At 41.4% G+C, this 25200-nt stretch overlaps 1 protein-coding gene across 1 annotated transcript in view; it reads left to right on the top strand.

Annotated features, from left to right (window-relative positions):
* The window catches only part of HMCN1 (hemicentin 1), a 656490-nt gene that overhangs the window by 565299 nt on the left and 65991 nt on the right, over positions 1-25200 (top strand). The window contains exons 98-100 of the mRNA XM_073592871.1: positions 10319-10381; positions 14925-15044; positions 23850-23984. Of these exons, the coding sequence (XP_073448972.1) occupies positions 10319-10381; positions 14925-15044; positions 23850-23984 (318 nt within the window). The remainder of the gene's footprint in view (positions 1-10318; positions 10382-14924; positions 15045-23849; positions 23985-25200) is intronic.

Here is a 25200-nt window from a genome sequence, read left to right as displayed (position 1 = left end):
CATAACTGAGTATTTTTTAGTCCAGTGTACAATGTTTGATTAGATCTTGTGTGATAGGGGACCATCATCAACCAGCGATATTATATAGTAATGAACTGTCTATACAAACCTATAAATTAGTCTAGGAGAGACTATAACCACTGACTTTGAGATCATATTAGGAATCAGGAAAGCGAGAATAAAGAAAAGAAAAGCGGGTGGAAAAAAGAAAAGAGAGATAGGATACAGGGGGGGGGGGGGGCGTGGGGCAGACCTCGGCACGACAATGTATGCAAGGAGTAGTAAAGATGGATATTTGTGTCTAACCTTGAGTAGACAATAAGGTTTTCAGGGCGTCTGACGTAGAGTATTCAATCCAGATAAGCCATAGAGTTTTGAATTTATCAAAAGTATCGTTATCCATGGCCAACCTCTCCTCCATGCGCATAATGTCATTCATTGTCGACACCCATAAAGTAAGTGGGGGTCTAGTGGGAGTTTTCCAAACTAAGGGTATGATCTGCCTGGCAGCCGATAAAAAAAAGCGTAGAAGGGAGCGTTTCTGTGAGGTCATGGAACCAGGAAGCATAGACAGTAATGCAATTTCTGGGGAGGGTGGTAAGGGTTGATCATAGAGACTACTGTAAATGGAAAAAACCTGGGACCAAAGTGGTTGAATAGATGAGCAGTCCCACCATATATGTAGGTAGCTGCCGTTTTCTGAGCCACACCTCCAATAGGAGGATGGGACCGAGGGGAAAATTTTGTTAAGGGATTGAGGGTCCTTGTACCATCGGGAAAGAAGCTTAAAATTTTTTTCCTGGGTATAACAGGATATTGAAGATTTATGCGTAAAGTAATATGATTTTTGCCAATCCTCTGAATGAAGTTCCTTTCCCAGCTCCGTGGACCACTTCTTGGTGTATGAAGGAGGTCGATTATGTAGCAGTATATTTTGTATCGTGTATAAGGTGGAAAGTAAGTGTCTGGGAGTTTCCGTAAGAGAGCACAGTTGTTTGAAGTCCGTTAACAGTCTGTGGATTTGAGATGTAGAGAACAGGTCGGAGCAAAAGGAGTATATACGGAGGGCTGTGAGCCAATTCCCCTGTGTGTTTGGAAGAATGGGTGCACCAGAGGTGGGGTTTACAAATGTTCTCGCCACGGGGCCACATAGAGCGGGAATATGGGCCTATTGTGGTAGAGCCTTCGTCCTGAGGGAGTGCGGGGTGGTCAAATAGGGAAGTGAGTGGCGAAGGGTCTGAGGATAGGAGAGTCTGTATGCCTTTCTTGTACCAAAAATGTAAAGCTGCAATCGTCAGTGGGGAAGTAGAGGAGAGTGAATGTAAATGTCGTCCGTGTCCCCAAAGCAAGGCCCTGAGATCTAAAGTGGATAAATCCTGTTCCACCATGGTGGACGCCTTGGGGAAAGGGCGAGGGAACCATTCTAGGACCCGGGATAACAGTGCAGCTCTATGGTATAGCTCATAGTCAGGTAGGCCCACTCCGCCTTGTATTTTGGGGTATGTGAGTAAGTTGTGACGAATGCGGGACATGCCATTTTGCCATATGAATCGTATGTACATAGAGCGAAGAGATGTGAAAAATTGTTTAGGGACCATAATAGGAACGGTTTGAAATAAATATAGTAATTTTGGTAGGGTGTCCATTTTCAATGTATTAATGCGCCCAAACCAAGGTAGTGTGGAGGGGTTCCATGAATCCAATTCTTTCCTAATCCGGGCTAGGAGGGGTATATAGTTTAAAGAATAGAGGTCGGAGAGATTGGCAGGAATTGTGATCCCTAAATAAGAGATGCCTCTGGAACCCCATTGGAAGGGAAAATTAGTCTGTAGTTGGGTAAGGGTGGTACTGGGTAATGATATGTTTAAGGCCTCAGTCTTAGACATGTTCAGTTTGAAATTACTAAACTGTCCAAATCTACGAAATTCGTGCATCAGGGAGGGTAGGGTAGTATGAGGTTGTTGTATGTAGACTAATAAATCATCTGCGTAAAGCAAAAGTTTATGTTGAGATGAGGGTGTCTGAATTCCTACTATAGATGTATTTTGTCTAATGGCCTGGGCCAAGTGTTCGATCACTAAAACAAAAAGAAGGGTAGACAGGGGGCAGCCCTATCGTGTGCCGTTTGAAATCTGGAATGAAGCGGAGGAGGAACCGTTGACCAGGACTGAAGCCGAGGGACGTGAGTATAGGGCCATCACCCTAGAGACAAAAGTGGAGCCAAGGCCTATCTGTTGCAAAGAGAGGCGTAAAAAGTCCCAGTTGACCCGGTCAAAGGCCTTCTCGGCATCAAACGAGAGCAGGCAAGCTTTTAGATTGTGTTTTCTGATATAGGAAATGAGGTGAATGGTTTTTGTGGTATTGTCCCTAGCTTCTCGGCCAGGGACAAATTCCACCTGGTCTTTATGTATGAGTGAAGGTAGGATAGGAGATAGGTGGTTAGCCAGGACTTTGGCGTAGAGCTTAATATCCAGGTTAAGGAGTGAAATGGGACGATAACTGCTACATTGAGAGGGGTCTTTGCCAGGTTTGGGTATTACTGAAATATTAGCTGCTAGTAGGTCTCTAGAGGGAAGATGGGTATCGTCTATAGAGTTAAATGCGCTAGTTAACAATGGGGTCAGATGATAAGCAAAGGATTTATAGAATCTCGGGGAGAACCCATCGGGGCCTGGGCATTTACCATTTTTCAGGCTTTTGATAGCGGCAGTGAATTCCTCTGTTGTAAGGGGGTCGTCCATGGCAGATGTCTGTTCAGGGTTTAGATGTGGTAGAGCTGTGTCAGAGATGTAGTCCTGCATGGAGGATAGGTGTGTGTCGTTAGTAGGGGTCGTCCCGCTTAGAGTGTGGAGATTGTATAAGTTTGAGTAGTATTGTTTAAATGCGTCAGAAATTCCATTAGGGTTATTAATTTTTCGTTGGTCAGATGTACAGATTTGTGGTATAGGTCGGCGTGGGGGGCGAGGATGAAGAACTCTCGCAAGGTGTTGTCCACATTTGTTAGCTAGAGTGTAATGTCGGTTACGTCCTCGGTCTCTGGCTATAAGAGAGTTAGCATAGAGCAGGTCTCTACGCGCATTAGATAGGTCGGTATATGTTGAAGGGTCTAAGTCTCGCTTATGTGTAACTTCAAGCGTTTTAATCTTAGATAAGAGACGTGAGATATCGGCCATTCTGGCTTTTTTTAGCCGAGAGCCATGTTGGATTAGTGTCCCTCTAAGTACACATTTCAGAGCTTCCGATTTAATAAGGGGATTAGTATCATCTTGGCGGTGATCTGCAATAAAGTCACTAATCGTTTTTTCAACTGCTGCAACACATACCGAGTCAGTCAGTAGATTGTCATTAAGTCGCCACGAGGACCGGGTGCGGGATTTTGGTGGATGGGCTAGGTTGAGGTGTACGGGTGCGTGATCCGACCAAAGGATATGTCCTATGGAGGCCTTGAGTGGTATATCTAGTAATGATTGGGAGATTAGAAAGTAATCGATACGGCTATAGGATTTATGAGCTACTGAGTAACAACTGTAGTCTCTCTCTAGGGGATGTTGTATCCTCCATATGTCTACGAGCTGTGTCGAGTTTAAAAGGGATTTTATGTGTGTAAGAGTCGTGTGGGACATGGCTGACTTACCCGAAGAAGTGTCCACGGCTGGAGAAAGAGTTGTGTTGAGGTCACCACCTAAAATGACACAAGGACCCCCGAATGATAGCAATTTGTTTAGAACCTTGGACAGAAAGTTCCCTTGATCCTGGTTTGGTCCATAGACATTAGCCACTGTAAAGACAGAATAATTAAATTTGAGTTTGAGGAATAAATAACGCCCTAGTGGGTCTATTAGGGAATCTAAGACTTCTGGGTGGAACGATTTATGAAAAGCTATAGATACCCCTTTGGATTTTGCATGAGGGTTCGTACTGTGGAACCATTGGGGAAAATGAGGGTTTTTAAGGGGTGGAATCTCTGAACCCCGGAAATGCGTCTCTTGTAGGAGCAGGATTTTAGTTTTAGTCTTATGAAAGTGTTATAACACCTGGCTTCTTTTTTCGGGGGTATTAAAGCCTCTACAGTTATAGGACAATAAGGTTAGATGTTCAAGTGAAGACATAATAGAAGTGAGGAGAGGCAACAGTATATGTTAATAACATTCGTGCCGAGGTCCATCCAGCCCAGGAATAGGGGAGTGAAGTAAGTGGGTAGGTAGGGGAAGAAAAAAAAGGTGGGAGAGGAGAGAGGAAAAGGGAGGGAGGAAGTAAGAGAGAAAAATAGGTAAAAAAATAAGCCACTAGGTGGCAGCATTAAGTAATCCTTTGAATGTAGAAACATTTCTATAAAGTGCTTATAAACGAATATCAGTAAAGTGCGCAAACAGGCACTACAAGTCCTAAGGGGGGGATGTGGTGAGCACCTAGGGTGCCTCCCGGTCCCGGAGTCCACGGGGGGAGCAAAAGCTGGTGTAAACATTATATAACCATCAATTTGTTATCATAAGGTAACCTGGTAAGAACATATAAGTAATAACTTGTCACATATAACGTATATACCCCCACCCCCTTCCACATACATCAGAGAAAAACATGGAAGCATTTCTATAAGGCTATCGTATAATAATTCATAGTTAAGAACGAGTTTCAATATGGGTGGGGGGGATAAGCCATAATTATAGAACCCGTCCGCCCCAGCCTTGTCCCCAAAAAAAAAAAAAAAAAAAAGAAAACAATGAGAATGTAGACAACAAATAGAGAAAAAATTTGAAAGGATCATCCTGAAAAGGACATCCAACTAGGATAATGTGAGGGGACAAAAAGGCATCTGCAAAAATGATGATGCGAAAAAAATAAAGGAGGGGGGAGGGGGGGTGTTGGACCTGTAACACTGTTAGTGTAGTAGACAGGTAGGTAGTCCAGGGAAATCTTTACCACTTAAAAGTGGTTCAAGGGTAGACGGCCTGCACCGCTTCCTGTTCTTTCCTTCCTTGAGGGAAAGAAAAAAAAAAAGAAGGGATCAAAAAAAAGGGAACAATACAATAGTCACTGTGGCAGGGTAAAGATGTGGTGTCTGCAGGGTCTCGAGACCAGTCATCAGTCTGGAGACTTCTGAAGGGAGCTTCTGGGTCACTTGTACTTGCTCGCTTTCTGCCATTGTGTGTGGAATGGAAGTCCCGGAGTAGCAGAAGGAAGGGGCCAGTCTGGCAGGGAGATCTGGGGTAACTCCAGAGTGCTCAGGAACCTTGGTAGATCTCCTAATGTGCGGAAAAGGGCAGTTTTGCCTTCATGATGAACCCGTAATTGAAAAGGGAACCGCCATTGATATTTGATCTTTCTTTCCTGAAGAACAGATGTAATCGGTTTAAGTGCACGCCGCATGGCCAGAGTTTGGCGCGACAGGTCAGGCAGCAGCATTACTGATGTATCATTCAGCCGAATGGAGTCCTGTGTGCTGGCTGCTTTCATGATCTCCTCTTTAACTTTATAAAAGTGTACCCTGCAGAGTGTGTCCCGAACAAAGGAAGAATCAGAACTACGCGGGCTTGAGGTTCTGTGAACTCTGTCCAGCTCAATAGGGGTATCTTTGGGTTGCTGCAGGATTTGGTTAAATATAGCAGTGACTGCTCCGTGCAAATCATTGTGATCTATGGTTTCTGGTATGCCACGGATTCTAATATTGTTCCGTCTGCTACGGTTTTCGATGTCATCTTGGTGGTACATGAGCTGTTGTAGTATGTTAGTATGGGTATTAAGGATCTCTTCATGGGACTGTAATGTATTGCACATACCATCAGTGGTATTTTCTACATCCTCCATTCTAGTCCCTAGATCCTTCTTGAGCTCAGCAATCTCTTTTCTGTATGACTTCTCCATGCGGAAGACATAATGTTCAAAGTCAGTTTTAGTAGGTAAAGAGCGGAGGTAGGCATGCATGGATCGCATCTGCGACTCCATGTCTCATCCGTCCCCGGAGCATAGGGAGGCCTGGGAGAGGCTTTGGGGGCTGTGTGGGTGGTATAATGGGGGCTCCAGATCCGTGAGGGAGACTGTGCGGCCTCTGGACAGTACCTGTTCGGCGTCTGCATGTGTTGAGTGGGCCGGAGACAGAGGCGCCGCCGCCATCTTGGAGGCTCTCTGGCTCTGGTAGGCCGCGGAGGAACGGGTCACAAAATTCCCCAAATCGTCCTGTGTCCGGTCACCGGCGGGCTTCGAGTGGTCCCTGGGCTTTCTTTTACCCATCAGGACATTCTTGGTAGCTGGATGGGTGATGGTAAAGGAGATAGAGCCCCGTGGAGATCGTCAGGACCGGGAGCTGCCGCAATGTGCGTCCTACAGCTCCATGCGCTAAGCCACACCCCCGCCAGCACTTGTGTTTAGCCTCTCCCCCACCCCAGCAAGTGGAGAATATTTTTTCTGATCACTGCCACCTCTGATACTGTACATTGTCCTCAAAACCACAGTATTAGCAAGATCAGGCCTGATCTATGCTAGCACTAGCAGTTTATTTTATTTCTAGCATGCAAGCAGTCCCTGATTGCTAGCCAGAAGCTCTTTTTCCCATAATCACCATTAGGTACCTGTAAAGTTAGTGTTCAAAATGTCTAAGAAAAGGTAGTGAGGAGACATACAGGATTATGAGCATGACAGATGACAGAGAAGGGGAGATCTCACTGTCAGAATCAAGCTCTGAATATGTACCTGTGGAAAGCAGTGGCAACCTGACAGATAGCTTGGGTGATGGTGAAGAGATCCCTGCTAAAATCAGGCATACCCAACCACATGTTGCTGAAGTGCTGGAAACAATAATTATGTTCAGGTGCAGCAGGGTGCAAGTACTGGTGCTGCACTACTTTTTGGTGATCTGGCAAGCACCACCAGCATGGTACATCCTTGCCTTTTAGATACCAGCGCTGCAGTATTTCATGGTGAAGTGGTGAGCACCAGCAGTGAAGTACAAGTTTGTGAGGTGGCTAGCACTAGTAGTGCAATGCAACCGCAGCCACCAAGAATTCGAGCACAGGCCCATGGAGCCCATAGTAGCCTTTCAGAGATGTTTGCAAACCCTAATTGACTGATCCCAAATTCAGCAGCACCCATTATTCCCCCATTCTCAGCCCAGCCCAGGATTCTGGTGGAACCAGCCACCATAACAACGCCCCTTGACTTTTTTTTTAGCTGTTTTTCACCAAAGACCTCTATAATTTAATTGTAGACCAAAGTAATGTTTATGCCCTACAGTACATCACCACCAACTAAAGTTTATGCATTACCAGGACATTGGAGTGGAAACCTATCATGGTTTCCAAATGTAAAACTTTATTGTGCCTAACCCTTAACATGGGCATTACAAAAAAGAATGAATTGCATATTGGTCCACAGACCCGATTCATCATATGCCCATGTTGTCTGCTGCAATGGCAAGGATAATAAGGCATTTTATGCATTTCAGTGACAATAACATCTGTCTTCCCAGAGGTGACCCTGACTATGATCGGCTCCACAAAATCCAGCCCCTCATAAATGACCTGTCATAGAAATTTGTTAATGTGTATATGCCCTAACAAAATATCTGACTAGATGAGTCCCTTGTACATTTTACTTGTAGGCTTGTAATCAAGCAATGTCTCCCCAGCAAGTGTGTCAGATATGGGGTCAAAATGTATAAGCTTTGTGAGAGGCCACAAGCTATACACACCGCTTTAGAATTTATGAGGTAAAAGACAGTCAAGTGGAGCCCCTCGGATGCCCAGACTACATGGGGAACAGTGGTAAAATGATACTTGTGGGACTTGTTGTCACCTTTGTTCCGTATGGGGTACCATTTGTACCTGGACAACATTTATGCAGGTGTGCCACTTTTTAGAAATGTTTTCCTTCATGAGACCTAATCACAGGTGCTTTCCCAATGGCTTGTTAACACCCCTCTTAGAAAGGGGGAGAAAGCCTACTTGTGTAATGAAAAACTACTAGTAGTAAAAAGAGGACAAACGTTATCTATTCATCCTGTCTTTTATTCACCCAGACACAAAAGTCCAAACATGGTAGTTGGTGTCGTTGAAAAGCCTCTTTGTGCCCACGACTATAATCTAAATACGAGAGGTGTAGACTTCACAACCTAATGACGAAGCCGTATTTAGCCTTCCGGAGAGCTAGACACTGGTACAAAAAAGTGTCTATATATTTATTTCAATTGGGTCTATACAATTCATTTTCTATTTACAAAGCTACTGGAATGAACTGGATCCTTCCTAAAATTTCAGGAAGTGATCGCTGTTGTATCCATAAGATGCTGTGGCCCAAAGCCCAAATCCAGATGCAGTTAGCCGGCTGCATGAAATGCATTTTCTAGTTGTCCTCCAACCTACTCCAACACAAAGGTAACCACAAAAAAATTGTGTCTGTGGTACACTCAGAATAAGGCATGACACTTGCTTATTTTTTGTGTCCCTCCTGTCCTAACCAACGTGGCCTATGCATCAAGGACTGCTTCTGTCACTACCACACAGTAGTGAACAAATAATCTAGGGTACAGCGCGGCACAGTATAGGGCACCACACAATTCTGCACAAGAATGGTCTCTAAAGATTAGGTAGTCAAGTAACTATCACATTTTGAGAGACCCTAAAATCAAAGGCTGGAAAGGTTATTTTTCTGAAAAACTTAAGTTACAAAAAAGATAAAAACATAATAGAAAAATTGTTGTCTTATTGATTTAATGTTATATTGTTATTGTGTGTTATTGTTAACTGTCATTTGTTTTGCAGGAGCACCTATCAGCTGTAGCACTGATCTGTGTATTCTGACAGCAGCATGGATTCTGCTCTTAGAGTACATATGTCGGTGCCTGCAGTGCTGCAGTAGGAGATTTCTCCATCTGCAGTTTAAAAAAAAAAGAACATGTATGCCCAGCATGAGGACTGTAGTGTGGTCAGATGGCAGTATCTCCTATGCTCAGCATATACTGTACTTTTTTCACAGAAGATATCTTTATCCACATTGATCGATGCGAATGGAGGAATCTGTCAAGATCTTTTTTTTCATTCAGCCCACAGGCTGAATATAAAATAAGACATTACATGTATGCCCCGCCCAACGTTAGAAGCATGCAATGAATTTGTGGTGGAAGCTTGGGCATGCACTTTTTCTGGCAGAGATTTTTTCATCCATATCTATTTAGGCTGAATGAAAAAAAGCATGTTACATGTACCTGGGGGTGTGGCAGAAACCCCTAATGCTGGTCATACACGTAATGTTTTTAGAGCCGTTTGTACTATCCTGGCATTTTAGGGCCTCTGAAACTGATAGGTAGTCAGGAAATCAAATGTACAAGGCCCTTCTAAAGCCTGAAGGTGCTTTTTGGATATTGGGCCCCCATACATGGCTAGGCTCCCAAAATTCTCACACATGTGGTATCACCATACTCAGAAGAAGTAGCAGAATGTATTTTGGGGTGTAATGCCACATATACCCTGCCATGTGTTAAATATATGTGTGAAATATCTCAGTCAACTTTACTGTTGTCACTTTACTGAGATATTTCTTACACATGGCAGGGTATATGTGGCAATTAGGGATGAGCCAAACACCCCCCGGTTCGGTTCGCACCAGAACATGTGAACAGGCTAAAAATTTGTATGAGCAAGCGAACACCGTTAAAGTCTATGGGACACGAACATGAAAAATCAAAAGTGCTCACTTTAAAGGCTTATATGCAAGTTATTGTCATAAAAAGTGCACAGGGACCTGGGTCCTGCCCCAGGGGACATGTATCAATGCAAAAAAAAGTTTTAAAAACTTTTTTTAGGAGCAGTGATTTTAATAATGTTTAAAGTGAAACAATAAAAATGTAATATTCCTTTAAATATCGTGGCTGGGGGGTGTCCTCAGTATGCCTGTAAAGTAGCGCATTTTTCCCGTGTTTAGATCAATAATTCCACAGCAAAATGACCCCGCATTCCTCTGACGTCACGTGGCATCAGAGGGGGTGGGGTCATCCGTTTATGTCACCGGGTGGCCCCACCCTCAGCTATATAACAGCTGTCATCGCGAAGAGGCTTCGGTCAGCGGGAGCCTCCCATGGAGGTGGAGCTGATGCGTTTTTTTTTAATTCAGGAAAATTGGCTACATCCCCAACTCTGTCTATTATGTCTATATGTTTGTACCCCCTTCTTTACTGTTCAGCCATCAGAATATTACGATTAATATTTAAAACCATATTTTAATGAGATTTAACAATTTGATTAAAACTTATTTGTGCTTCCACACAGTAGATACTCAAATCATAATTGTTCATTTAACATTTGACACATACCAAAATGTTTTCCCACAGGTGACATTGATGACGAGTGTCCTCCTGGATTTAGTTACGACATCTCTGGACTTTATTGTGCAGGTAATAAGAATAAATATATTTTAATTTTGATAAACTCCTAAAACGAACCCAGAGCCCCCCCCCGCCCAAAAGCACCCCCTGCCATGTTGAGGGACTGGTATGGTTAAGGGGGGGCGCTCACTCCTCCCCCCTCCTTTCCTGGCCTGCCATGTTGCATGCTCAGATAAGGGTCTGGTATGGATTTGGGGGGCACACCATTTTTAAAAAAACATTTTAGCGTAGGGATTCTCCTCAACATTTTTTACCACATCCACACTATAAGAAAATCTGAAGAAAAATTCCATTCCAGACATGATCGTTTGATTTTTTTATAGTGGGTTAATGAAGAGGAGATGAGATTGAGAGAAAGAGGCACTCAGATCAGGAGGATGAACAATAGCTATGTCACAAATTCTTAAACCATCACCCCCGCCAAAAACTCTCAGTCAGCATGTGACTGCTTGCCACCAAAGACAAGAGATAATGTCTTTGGCTTTATCAGATAACTGTCATCTCATATCCATGTGCTGCTTTTTTCTGTAAATGCATAATCCCTACTGCCCCAGATCCTGTGGAACTGTCCCAGTATTTCAACAAGATTCGGTAATCCTGTAGGTGCAAGACATGTCCTATTGCTAGGTGCTGGGAATCATTCCAACAGCCAGAAGCAGCTCTATGCAAGTACTTTCAGGTGGAGTGATCTCCTGTCAGTGGGTACTTTCTTCATAATTTTAGCACTGACGTCTTTATTAGAGCCAGGAGGCAACGAGGGACAGTGAACCTTCCCAATGACACCAATGCTTATAAATCTTTATGAGAAGCATGTATGACAGGGTGACAATTCAGGACCAACAGAATAAGGACTTTCATGGCATGGTAGGGAATTATTATTTTAAGTTACGTAAATAAAAATATTGAAAAAGCCCTTATAACTGAGCATTATAAATACATAAATTACATTGACTATTAAAATACAGTAAAACTATAGGCAAAACTTTTTTATTTTTATTATTATTTTGTTATTTTGGATAGAGTAAGTGCTATTTTTTTTTCTTTTTGCCATCTGTGTCCCATTGGGGAGATATACATTCACATCCTGTCCCATAGCCAAAACAGGGAGGAACAGGAAATCCTTGTGAATTAAAGCAATTCCTTAGGGCTCCCCAGGTCACGGGAACTAGTATTAACGTTGTAAGATTTCCCCTCTATTCGTTTTATGGGAATAACCTATAATTTTAGTATTTCTTTTGCTTTCACTTTTGGTCATAATGATAAACCATACAAACAGAGACGATGAATCTCCCAAACAGCAATAATAATTAACATGTTTTCTAATCCCTCCCTGCTCTGATGGAAAACTAAAACTAAATTAAAAAATGCTTTGCCTTTAGTTATACTTTAAAGCTTATTTGAGATGTTAGTGATTGGGTTTCCTACAGTAACAAGTGTCCAAGAAGCATGAGAATTACACAGTCCATCACTGATATATGAAGCTAAAGAGGCCAATGCTGTGTCAGATAATATGGGAATCTTTGCCAGATTGAAATTGAGTTTGGAGCTTGTGTACAAATTGGGGGAATTCAATAAAACCTTTCTGGCGTTAATCCCCTTTTGGTAAGGTATTGCGCCAAATTCATAAAGCATTTGCAACACTATTGGTTTTAACACCGACTTGTGCACCAAATTCAGACAGCGCTAAAATGTGCCACTTTTACATTGTGTCAGATTAAATCCGCTTTTATAAAATGTAAAAGTGGAGCCAATTATGACCAACTCTCTTTGGCGTACCGACAGAAAAACTGGGTCAGACAGATTTTGCAAAAGTGTCTTGCATGCATTCTAAAAGTAGCGCAGCATGAACCAAATTCAGCTACAAGTTCTATACAGGTGTATGAATTTGACAGACTCTTTAACACTTTTAGAACGCATGAGACACACTTTTGCAAAATCTGCCTGCACAAGTCTTAATGAATTCCTGGGACTGAGTAGGGAATGCATGCATTTATATGAATTATAGGCTAAGTTTCATAATGGTTTGCAGAATTGGGGTGAGCAAGTGTGCAGATTGAGGAACTTCATAAATTAAGGTTTTCTTTTTTTTGATGGTCTATGTAAAATTGATATAGTTATGTTTGAGTTATCAATAGATATTCAGTCTTATCTTGTGAAAAGCAGAAAGTATGTTTCAGATCAGTTACAGTTGTGAGTATTTAAATGGTCCCTGTTCATTAAGAGATTGTTAATTAAGTGTTCTTGCATAGCAAAACCACTTACTGTTATCTCACACATATATTATTCTTATGATAGCCAAATTTACCACCCTAACTCCTCCCACAGCTTTTACACTACATAGACAGTAATATACCGAAATGTGCGGATTGTTCCTGATTGGTGTGCTATTACTTTGTGGAACGTTTCGCCAAATGGTTCACAAAATATTGTCGTTTTTGCGGCGAATTTGGTCCTATAGGAATGAATGGCGAAATGTTCAAAACTAGAGTGGGAGGTGACAAAAGCTGAGAAATCAGGACATGATTTCTAAACTGCCACCACTCCCTCATGCATGCGGTCATACCTTCATCTGCTAGGCTTGATAATGCTGCTAATGTTTTTATAAATGTATGTTTTAATGTAAGTGTGAAGCACTTTGGGCAACAATGTTGCAATTAAATGTGCTATATAAATAAATAAAAGTTGAAATGCATTTCTCACTCTATCAAGCTTGTTATATGCACTTTTTAAATTCGATCAATCAATTGGTTAGTGTAATGTTTACTATCTTTTCTCACTCCAAACACTGCACACAGTTACTCTGCCCACTCCATAAAGTTACTCTGCCCAGTCCAACCTTTCCACAGTTACTCCAGCCACTCCAACCACACAACAGTTACTCAAGCCACTCCTTTCCAGTTACTCCGCCCACTCCAGTTGTAGACAACTGGTGGAGGCAAGAACACTTCAGAAATTGTAGCTTTTCTAGTTTCAAGTATTTTTTATGGATTATACTCATATGTTGTTTTTATGTAGTTAATTTATTATAAAATAAACATTTTTGGGAGCTGGTGCTCCATTTTGGGGGGGGGGGGTGGCAAACAAACCCTGCCCTCTCGCTCACATGCCCGCCTGCCAGCCAGCTTGCCAACCCCGCACTTACCCCATCCAGGTCCCGGACGGCTTCGTCGGCTTCCCCGGCTTGTCCTCCTGGCCAATCTGGTCGCTTCTCCTCCCAGCCAATCCGGTCTTAGAACCTGCTTCCTGTCCTGATTGGCCGGGAGGAAAAGCAGGAAGATAATAGCAAATGTTGATTTGCTAATATCACTAGTGGGTGGGTTCGGGACACAGTGCTCTGTGCCCTGAGCCTAACCTTTTTGAAGCCAATTAGAGCCTCAGGCTCTAATCAAGTGCTTAAAAAAAACCTTGTAGAAATCTATGCGTCTGGCTCCCCACATGAAGACTAGGGGCCATGGCATGGAGTTTAGAGGGGGCAGAGCCCCTGCGCCCCTTATGGACCGGCCTTCGCTGAGTACCATATTTTTCACTCTATCAGCATGTTATGCATTTTGAGAAGCTTTTCTGCTCAACCCAGTTGCAAAGAGTAGCTATCTGAGCTCTTGTAACTTTACTGTCAGCTTTCACCAGTTGGAACATAATCTTCTGAACTTTTCATCAGCAAGGCATAGATAGAGCTATCTCACTTACTGAGTGTTTTTGTAGCATTTTGTGTAAATTCGAAAGTTCAGCAATTACAAAAATGCTTTTAATACTAGCCTGTCTGGCACCAACAATCATGTCACCGCCAAAATTAGAGAATAACTTTTTCCTCATTTTGGTGTTTGATGTGAACACTCACTAATGCTCATATAGCCTGTCTCTGCATTATATTATACATTTGTGTTGCTGCCACAAGATTGGCTGATTAAATTATTGCAAAGAAAAGCAGCTGCACAGGTATTAAATAATACATAATAAATTGCTTGGTGAGTGTATTCTACCTTCGAGCTCGTTCACAAATAGCACTGGATCAATGCAGGTTGTCACTAGGGCACATAGAAAACAATTGCCACAATGCTACGTATCTGAAAGGTGCAGTGCAGTAAGCTGTGGTAAAATGCAGACATGTAGCTTTTACTGCAGCGCACTGGAAGGCACTGCATTTCACTGCACTGCACTGCTATGCAGAGAAATGAATGAAGTATCACAGAAAAATGCACATATCACTGCAGCTTACTGGCCCTGATCTGACAGCAGCCTACACCCTAATACTGAGCATTGTAGCATGCAGTGCTGTGTGAACAAATCCTTAAGATTTTGGTCAGTATTTTTCAGATATTACCTTGCAAGGAATAAATGAAATATGTAAATACTTCTTTAACTTCAGCTCTGGGTGCAGAATTAACATTTTATACATATTTCAATAAATTGTTAATACAATAGTGTTTTCTGGCAATATTTGTCTTGAAGTTATTTGGAAAACCATTTAGTTACTTTAGTATAAGCCAGAGAGTTTGCCATTTAAGCTTTTGCTTAAAAGGTTTTATGACAAATATTTATTAAATACTTCCAGATGATGATGAATGTGCCATAAACAGTTCATGCTCACAATCTTGCCATAATATTATGGGGAGTTACTACTGTTCATGCCCTAAAGGCTTCATGACTTCACCAGATGGAAAGACGTGTTTTGGTAAGCTTGATTTCATAACTATACTTTCGTATCTCATTATAGTTCATTTTAGTTATAGCTCATCAGCTTTGTGTGTATGCAAGCAGAGTTTCCATACCATGTGTGGTTTGAGACAAAGTGAAGGAAAATGTTAAAAGAATAAGCTCAATGGAAACCTTATAAATTTTGACTTTTTAGAAACAATCATATGTGCTTGAAAGAGCATGCAAGTGTGTGTGATTTCAAGCACAGTAGCTACGTGTATTTAAATATATGTCTTATATATATAAACCACATAAATATATATCAATCGATCCAATCAATTTTCAATTAAATATATTAATGTAATTATGTGGTGGGATAACAAAGGACAGCGAATGAACATCAGTTTCATTTCTACAAAAGGTTTGTGGTATACTGCATTCTAGCAGGGAAGTGGAGCCCCCTTGGTACCCACTTGTAGAGGAATTTTTGTATGTATACTGTATACAACCCTCAAGCTAGCCTATAAAGTGTGGTTGCCTCCCATAGGGAATAGCTTTATTTCACTTGGACACCTCAAAGAAAAAAAAACTCCCTTGACAGTGGGTACCCTAGGTACAGGGGTGAACTACTGTTCAGTATAAATTACTGCATTTAATGCTGAAGCCATCCCACGGCTGCTGCTATCCAGTGTGAGTTATTTCCTGGTTATTTGTACAGTATAAATGACTGTAATGACTGGCTGGCTATGTTGCTTGGTGTTTTCTCCCTTAACCGGCTTGCTGGAAATCCTGTTATGGTGGCTCCATATGCTCCGGTGTAGGGGGATGGCTGTTGTGAGGTGGGTGATGGGTCATGGAGGCAGGGCTCATCCTGTTTTGCCCTGGTTACTATGGAGCTGTCAGGATGCTTTTGATTATTTGAAGCCACCTACTTACTGTGCGCCCGGCTTCCTTCTCCCTCTGCTGCTACCAGCACTCTGTATACAGCCTGGGCCTTTGCCTCCACTCATTGTGCTTACATACCAAATCTTTCTGCTATGCCTTTGTCTCCTTCCCCATTGTGCCTCCTGCTGGACTATGCTGCTGATACTATGCCAGGTTCTTTGTGGGAGCATGAGGTGTAGATTTTATACAGAGGCTTCTGTTTGTGAATTTCTTTTGTTGATCTAGAGCCCTTCCACCAGCTTCAGGGCACCAAAGATATTGGGGAAAGGAATGTATGTTATTTATTTATTATTATTATTATTATTTTAAGAAGAGCGCTGCTGTGTTTCAGAATGAAGTGCCCAGGACGGAATACATTTCCACCCGGAGGTCGCTCCAAGCGAACTTCTCTTGTTGACCATGCAATTCAGCTTAAACTGCTGCGCATTCACCTCATTAAAAATCCACCAAGAAGCATAGATCAGCTCACAATCTTAGGAAAGGGTCATCTTGATCTGCCAGGGACTCTTACCCTGCCAGTCTGAGATGGTCACCTGTTTGGGCCTGTTTGGCTCTGACTTGTCTGAAGAATTGGTGTGTGGGGCATGCCTAAAGGTGGCAGTGCATGACAGAGTGGCAGATGTGCAAAAGGCAAAGTCTTACACTAAAGACATGCAAAAGAAGGCATGTGATAGTAAGTCAGGAAGAAGGCTTGAGTATTGCAATCTATGCCTTTCTCCTCAGAATATTCATCTTCCGTGACTGCAGCAAGACCCTGGCGAGATGGAGGCAGTGGGTCTCAATCATTGGATTCTGAATTAGCCAGAGGTGCACTCTTTCAAGCTTTCCCTAATGCCTGCCTAAAAAGCATCACTAACATTACCTGGATCGCAAGAGTATTCTTCTTTCCTTCCTTCTTTTTCCCCTGATATTTGAAATTCAGGCTTAGCCCAATAGAAAGTATAACGTTTATCACAGAATTTCAAAGTTATTTCCAATTTTACAAAAAAGATTCAGAATTTTGGGACACCAAACAGTTGCAGAAAGTTGATGCCACTTTTCTAAGGTTTGTACGTCACATCACGCTACCATTAGATAACTTAAAGCCTTTCAAAGTTCCTATGAAGTGGGAGATTGAACGGATGTGAAAAGAATATATTCAGCAGCAGGGGTGTCCTCTAAGCCATCTATAGCTTTAAAATTTGTTGCCGCAGCTCTCAGAGTGAGGTTAGCTGATGTGGAGTCTGCAAACATCGGCTCAAACTGGGTTTGTATATTAAGATGTTGGACGAAAACTGACCAGACGGGGGATTTTTGCTGTTTCCATGCAGATGCTATTGTTCTTCTGGCAGCTATTATACCATGTACTATGCTGGGAGTATGAGAGGAAGCCCAAAATTAAAGGCGCAAGAGGAGTAAAGCAATAGCAGGGTTGCAGGCAATGGTGGTTAGAGATATTTTTGATAAGAAAGTGAATACGCGTTTCCAGAAATTATAGACCGAAGGGCATGACCACCATATGTGAATGAATGAGCTGAGAAGCCGGGGAGCTGCAATCTCTCCAACAGTTGGGGGAGGTAGACAAGAACATCTAAGAAAGTCTGACTGGGGTGTAGTACCATTTATGTAGGAGCTTTAAAGAGGTTTCCCAGTGAGTGATGCAGTTTGAGCAGGACAAAAGTAATTTGGAGGCTTTAGTCCATTGGGACACTGTAAAGGTTTGGGAAAGGTCTGCTTCCCAATTTTCCATAGTTGGGGTTTTGGTGGAAAAATGGATTGAAGTTAAGAAGGTGGTAGAAAAAAGAAAATTCCTTTATTCTTCTTGGTGGTGGTATCAAAATAGGTTAAAATGTCCAAAGGTGTTTTTTTTTAGGTTTGCAAGGATGGCTCTGAGGCGAAGATATTTTTAGAAGTCTGATTTTAGAAGGTTGTATGTTCTTTGAAGTTCCAAGAACGGGCGTATTGTGGAAGAGTTCATTAGGAGGCCAACTGTGAATATGCCAGCAGATACCCAATTGAATAAACCGACATGGAGTCTGGTTACTCAGGAAAGGTGAAGAAGTTTATAGAATTATTGCCCTTCAAGTACCTTGGAAGGCGGCAGATTTAATTGCAGAACCAGCAATCGATTAAATGAGGATGACAGCTTGACCTATGGCTCACTCAGTCACAGCACAGAGCTTTGTGGTTAAAGCATTGGTTGGTGGACAATGACTCCATACACCATTACTACTCTATCCCATTTGATGGAAAACTTTTATTTGGCAAAACATTAGAGAATGCCATTCAGCGAGTTTCTGGCAGTAGATTGGGGCAGATTCTACAAGGAAGAAGGTGTCAGTGTCACTCCTTTTACCCATTCAGTAAATCTAAGGAATACTTTAAAGAAACCAGTCCATACAGGCCTGTTCGAGTATTCTTCAGGCAATGGAAAAAGGGTCTTTATTTCCCAAAGGTGCTTAGTCTAAGCCCATCCTGGGTGCGAAGTTGGTTGACAAGACCTTCTGAAGTTGTGTCCATCCAGACTTCTTTGGTGGGACCAAGATTATCTATCTTCAGCGAGGCCTGGTTGAAGAAGATGAAGGATGCTTGGATTCTGGATATTATTCGCAGAGGGTATCGTTTGGAGTTTTCGAAAAAGGCCTCCTCAAAATTAGAAACTTGGATGCCCACATCTCCAGAGAAGTTATGCTGTCTGCAAACACATTTAAATAATTATTTGTGGCTTAAGTCATTCTTCTAGTACAAATGCAAGAGTGGGTCAGGAGTATTAACTCGCGCTTTTCTTGTCACCAAGTCCTTGGGGTGGGGCTTTAGAACAGTCTTAGTTCTGAATTAAGTAAATTGTTTTCTTAATGTTTCTCAATTCAGGAATCCTTGGAAATCATCATACCTTTAGTGATGAAAGGAGACTGTATGGCTTTGATGGATTTATTGGACACATATCTTCATGTTCCCATACTCTCCAACACTTTCTCAGATTTTCGGCAGCCAGTGTTTTCTTGCAGTTTCCTTGTCTGTTTTTCGGTCTTTGCACCACACCCAGAACTCAGAAACTAGCATTGCTGAAAATCAAAGGTCTTCAAGTCTTTCATTACCTCAATGACATTCTGCTGATAGCCCTGACAAAAAAAGATTCTGCTAAAACAGTTTTTTTTAGCCTGTGGGATGCTCAAGCACTTGGTAGATTGTCAATTATCAGTAGAGTCAGCTTCAGTCTACTCAAGTTCTGAAACAATGTTTAAGTCCAGTCATGGCCTTATCTTTCTACCTTGGAGGAAGATCCTGGGCATATAATGCAGGGTGAAGGAGGTGATGTCCAAGCACTACCTATTGATGACAGAATGTATGAAGTTCTTTAAACCTTCTATCCTCTAGCATCCCTGTGGTTTTAGGGGCCAGGTGGAAAAAAATGTAACTTAATTTCAATTTCCTTCAACAATGGTGCAGCACTATTTGTGTGTGTACTAGATACAGTGGATCATATACATAATATAATAATACTAAAATGCTGTGGTCAAAATACCACTCAAATATTTTCACAGGAATTATGAATCAAAGTCAGAAGAAATATATAAGAACAGCCCCAATGTCCAAACTGGTGCCAAAATAAATCTGTGTCACTTATTTAATCAAAATAAGTGTGCTGTGATCCCAAACCAAACACCTTTGGGATCAGCTTGTCCAAACTGTCCATCTGGCATATGTCTTCCCTCCAAGTTAACTGATTCTCAAAATGCATCTGAAGATGCAATGGGAAAAGGCCTGGGTTTCCCCTGGTATGGAGGATTAAGCTGGAGTCACCAGTTCCGCTATATTGTTGCTGAGACCTCTTACTCCAAAACAAGTCTTTTCATCCAAATCCTGGGAGGCTAAAGTTGATGGCCTGAAGGTTGAAAGGGGGTGCTTAAGACAATTTTGTGTAATGGAGACCTTATTGCAAACTCAAAAGGAGTTAACTAACTCAACTTATTAACATGGATAGAAGGCTTTCTTGAGCAAATCTTCAGAGAAGAATTGGAGTATCTTGTTTCCTTCAGTTCTCAAATTTCGGCAAAATGGGTTAGAGAATGGCTTGTCATACAGATCGATAAAGGCACTGGTTTTGGCACAATCACCTATGACAAATAGCAAATGGGCCTTTAAGCCTCTAGTTAATCTTCAAGGCCACAATGAAGATTAGACCACTGGTTAGACTGTGCTTTCCCAAGTAAGATTCGTCTTTTGTCCTATAAGTTTTATTATCTCCTTCTTTTGATCTGATCTCCTCTTACTCTTTGTTCCATCTAACCTTGAAGAAGATACTCCTTACCATAACTGTTTCCACAAGAAGAGTATAAGAATTATGCGCCTTTTCTGCTAATAAACCATACTGCCTTGTGTTTCAAAACAAGGTTATTTTTAGGCCTGTCCCAGCTTTTCTACCCAAGGTCTTAACTACATTCCACATGAATTGGTAATCTGCTCTTCTGGCCTTTCCAAATGATGAACCAGAAGAAGTATCGAAGAAATTGGATCTTGTTCTTTCCCACTTGAGATACCTGGAACAAACTAAGGGCTTTCAAAGGCAAGATAATCTCTGTGTGTCCCAACTGGGTCACAGAAAGGTTTTACTGTATTGACAAGGCTTAGTTCTTCCTAGACTGTCTAAATGGTTTGAAATGCTTGTAGCTCTCTGGGTCTTCTCTGCCATTGGAAGTTACAGCCCATTTCACGAGAAGTTTGGCGGTCTCTAGGGTGACGTATGCCAATGTTTCAGCAGATGTGGTGTGCAAGCAATGAGCTGGAGGGCAGCTAACACTTATTCACAATTACAGAGTATATGTGGCCTTACAGTATTTTAGGCATTTGGTTCTAATGTTATTACTGCAGCTGTCACTCATTAAAATAGTTTAGGCAAAAAGTTTGTTATGTCTTTTGAGTCTTTTTCCCTCCTTTAGTGGCATTACTCGCTACATCCCTACTAGGCTGACATGAGGAGGTCCAAGAATGAGAAAAACTGTTTTCATACTTTTCCTTTCTTGGCTCCTCCTAATGCCAGCCTAAGATTTCCCACCCTGGTCTCCGTCCTGAGGATTGTAATGAAAACATTTCCTATGGGAGGCAGCCACAGTTTATAGGTTAGTTACAGGTTGTCCTGTAGAGGGAGAGGGAGAGGCTTTCTGTATAACCCCTAAACCCTCCTCAGCTGCTAACCTGACTCTCTTTTCCTACCTCCATTGTCCACAGTAGTACATAGTATATATAGTAAAGCAAAACTGGGCACAAAAGCCAGAAAATAAGACACACATGACCCATAACTGATCATGCAAGGATTCCCCCAAGGGCACGGCTGTTCCTGGATCATTCTTGTATTTGCAAAACACTTAGTTCATTCAGTGCTTTCATCTACGTTCTGTAGATAAAGCATAGTTCTCCACCAACCCCCACCCCTCCAGTTGGCAGTCAGCTGTTGTTCTGTCTCCCTTTTCCTACTTCAACTGTCCATGGTTAGCTCCCATTTATTCTTATCTAATGATACATTAAAAGCTGTCATTCCCAACCCCTCCTGCTTTTGTGATTAGCTCCTGCTCTGCCTGCTCCCCAACTCCACCCTTTTCACCACTATCAGCTTCTACCCTCCCTCCCCTAAGGATAATTTTAGGTAAAATGGTACACTTCATGCCTGTACCTTTTCATATTGTTCTCTGCTGCAAACTCTCAGTATATACAGTATACTGTGTATGTATTTTTATATATATATATATATATATATATATATATATATATATATATATGGATTTATCATGTTCACATACATCATGTTTTTTTAATCATAGTAGTAATCTCTTCAAGTTATTTAAAATATCATTTAAAAGCATGCATACATCAATGTAAATACAATATTAACTATACAAACTGTTTCTCCAAATATAAATGATAAATATGTATTTTCCTAATAAACAAAATGTTTGTGACACATTTTCTCCAACTTACTATGCGAAGTATAACATGGTACAGGTAAAACACAAACATTGAAACTACTCTTCTGTACACAGGGTGGGAAAATAAAACTGTAGGAAAGTATGTATTTTTCAGGGCAATGAGTTAAACTTAACCTGCTTTTGAAAAATGATATACAAAGCAGATGTTTTTCTTTTTATAAATCAGTTTCACAGTATACAGAAGGTAAGTTTGACAAGCCTTAGTTAATTCTTTAACTTCTGTAAAGAACTTTTAAATAAAACCAAGTAATGAAGGTGCAATAGTTACTGTTGTTTTTATGTAGCGAAAGCAATTACAACTTTTCTAGCTAATAATGGTAAAAACTGAAACAGGACACCTCATCTTCAACATTTATTTCTTTAGACTGATTATGAAGATCAAGAAGTTAATCCAACAAATATTTTATTTGGTTGTGAAAATCTATTATGTGCCGAAAGGACAATCAATGCTCTTAATTAAAACAGCTAAAACTGCAATGGTTATAAGCACAGTACAACAACCCAGCTAAACCAAGCAGGTTTTATTGAGATCACAGAAAAATCTTCACTTAATAATAGATTACTTAACAATATATACATTCATTAGGCATCTTTGCACCACATTAATATATAAACCACATCAGTCTTTATAAGAAAAAAAAAAAATTGCTGACAGGTATAAAGCATAGATATGCAGAGTTGCCTGCACATACCAGCAGTAGCGTTCATATCCTCTTCACTGAATGCTGCCCCTTACTGACAAATAAACGGCAGTCTTATTTTTTATGTTTTAATCCAAGGTTGGACAGTTGTGATGCTCGCTGTGCATATTGCTATGCCCATGCCCAAGGGCACACTCCACTTACCATCAGAGTTAGTAGGCCTGGCTCATGCAAAACTTGCATTCGAAGTCACTAAACTTTGACTTCAGGCCTCTAGGAGCCAAGAACACAGCCAAGCTTGCACCATGTGTCACCTGTCTGGCATTGTCCATATGAGCCTGATCAACACTGCAGCCCCATCTGACTCCGAGCCCACCCTAGCAACTTGTCAGATAAATCAAGGGATGAATTCCAGCACACTGTTGTAGTTCCCCCCCAACTTTCCTACTTGCATATCTCCAATTTTAAGGACTCAAATTGTAGTTGCCAGTACAGATCTATTTACAGCTTGTACATAGTTCTCCAGTGAAGCCATGTTGGTATGTCAATTAAAACTTTGTATGTTTTTAATTGATTGGTGAAACAATCAAGAGAAAAATAAGTGAAGAAAAAAATTACAGCAACTATTACAAATACTGTATTTATCGGCGTATAACACGCACAGACGTATAACACGCACATTCATTTTAAGAGGGAAGTTTCAGGAAAAAAACATAAATTTTAAGTAAGGAACTTTGAAGCAAAATAAGGGTCAGTGCCCATCTGCAACCTCATCATTGCCATCAATGCAGCCTTATCAATGCTCATTTGCAGCCTGATCAATGCCCATATGCAGCCTCACCAGTGCCATCAGTGCAGCAGCATCGCCATTGCAATGCAGCAGGCTCAACATTGCCATCAGTGCAGCCTGATCGATGCCCATCTGCAGCCTAGAGGGGACAGGGAGGGGGGCGGGATAAGCGCTGACAGATTACATACAGTGAGAATCTCCTATGATAGACAGAACAGTGGTACAATGGTGGCCCAGGAGACGGGACTTCCTATTACAGAGGCCGCCATGTAAACAGGAGATTCTCACTGTATGTAATCTGATGGCGCTCATCCCGCCCCCTCCCTGTCCCCTCTGAGGCAGCTAAAATTGAAGTATCGGCGTATAACATGCACACGGTATTTTCACCCGATTTTCAGGATGAAAAAGTGTGTGTTATACTCCAATAAATACAGCACATATCTATATCTATTTTGATTACACTGCAGAGAGAGGTTGCAATAAAAATATCTTATGTGTTATAGATATTGATGAATGTACACTGGAAGAGTCTGTGTGTCACAAAAATCAAGAGTGTAAAAATACCATTGGTTCTTATATTTGTGTACTGAAGTGTGGAACTGGATTTACAGCTGCTCCTAATGGCCTGGACTGTCAAGGTATTGTATCTGTAAATTATTGTGCTAACAGATTTTTATCAATATTATTCAATCATGTTGAACTCCATCAACACATCATTTTATATTGTTTTTTGCCATAATATTGGTATAACGATACACAGGTATTTTTTTTTTAGACTGTTTCTGGTTAGTAAAGTACGAATTGCAGTATAGTTTGTGTCTATACATTTTGCATTGTTTAGATTTTTAAGCAAACTTGAATGTGTTGAAAAAATATATTTTCAGTAGAAACTTTTACCATCAGAATATTCAGTTTTGAGTGGGTTTAAAAAGATTGGTCACCCTTGAACTTATTAAGGGAAAGTTAGTGATCTTGCTGAGAATGCTTTTGTGATTGAAGTAATTAAAGTAATCCTGTCAGATTTATAAGTAAGTAACAAGTTTATTGCCCTGATGGCACTCTGTTACAGGAAGCTGGTCAGGCTTTACACAAACTTGCTGATGACCTCATTATACCAATTGGTGCCCCATTGCAAAAGAATGTCCCAAGGCAATGTTGACATTATAGATTTCTGCTGCTGCAGAATGCCTCTTTCTGGGAATCAAACAATTAACTGTGTATATAAGCACATAAGCACCTCTCACATACACAGCTGTAAAACAGATAAACTGCTGTAGTGCCAAACTTCAGTACCGCAGTCTTAACACTGTAGGATACATAAATCCAGGATGGGACAGGCCCATAGACTGCTTGACCTACCAAGTTGGAGGATGACTGCTCTGTAAATAGCAAACGTACCTGTCTGCAATGACCATCTTTAAAGCTACATTTGTGTAGGAAGAGGCATTACTAAGAAGGAAAATGGACTGCTGAAAAAACTCAATTATGCACAGCTTTCTATCGCTGAAACACTGCAGCTTTACAACCTATCAGGTGGCAGCCAGCCATGGTGGAAGCTAAGAAAAGTGCATAATATATGGCCTGCCTTACCTTGGGGAGATGTGCTCTCAGATCTTATGAATTCTTGCACACTCATCCTGTTAACAAGTATAGTTAGTAATTATAGGCAGTAATTAGAAAGCAATCCTGTCCCTTGTCAGTGCAAATTAATATCTCAACGGATGGCCTATAAAAAGGGGTCTCGTTACCAAGGTGTCACACAAGAAACATCTCATGATGGGTAAAAGCAAAGAGCTTTTTCAAGACCTTCACAACCTTGTTGCAATACATACTGATGGCATCGGTTACAAAAGG

Source organism: Aquarana catesbeiana, linkage group LG07 (assembly GCF_042186555.1).
Source record: "Aquarana catesbeiana isolate 2022-GZ linkage group LG07, ASM4218655v1, whole genome shotgun sequence".
Classification (NCBI taxonomy): domain Eukaryota; kingdom Metazoa; phylum Chordata; class Amphibia; order Anura; family Ranidae; genus Aquarana; species Aquarana catesbeiana.
The sequence above is the reverse complement of the archived record's forward strand: the minus strand, read 5'-3'. Positions and strand labels throughout refer to the sequence as shown.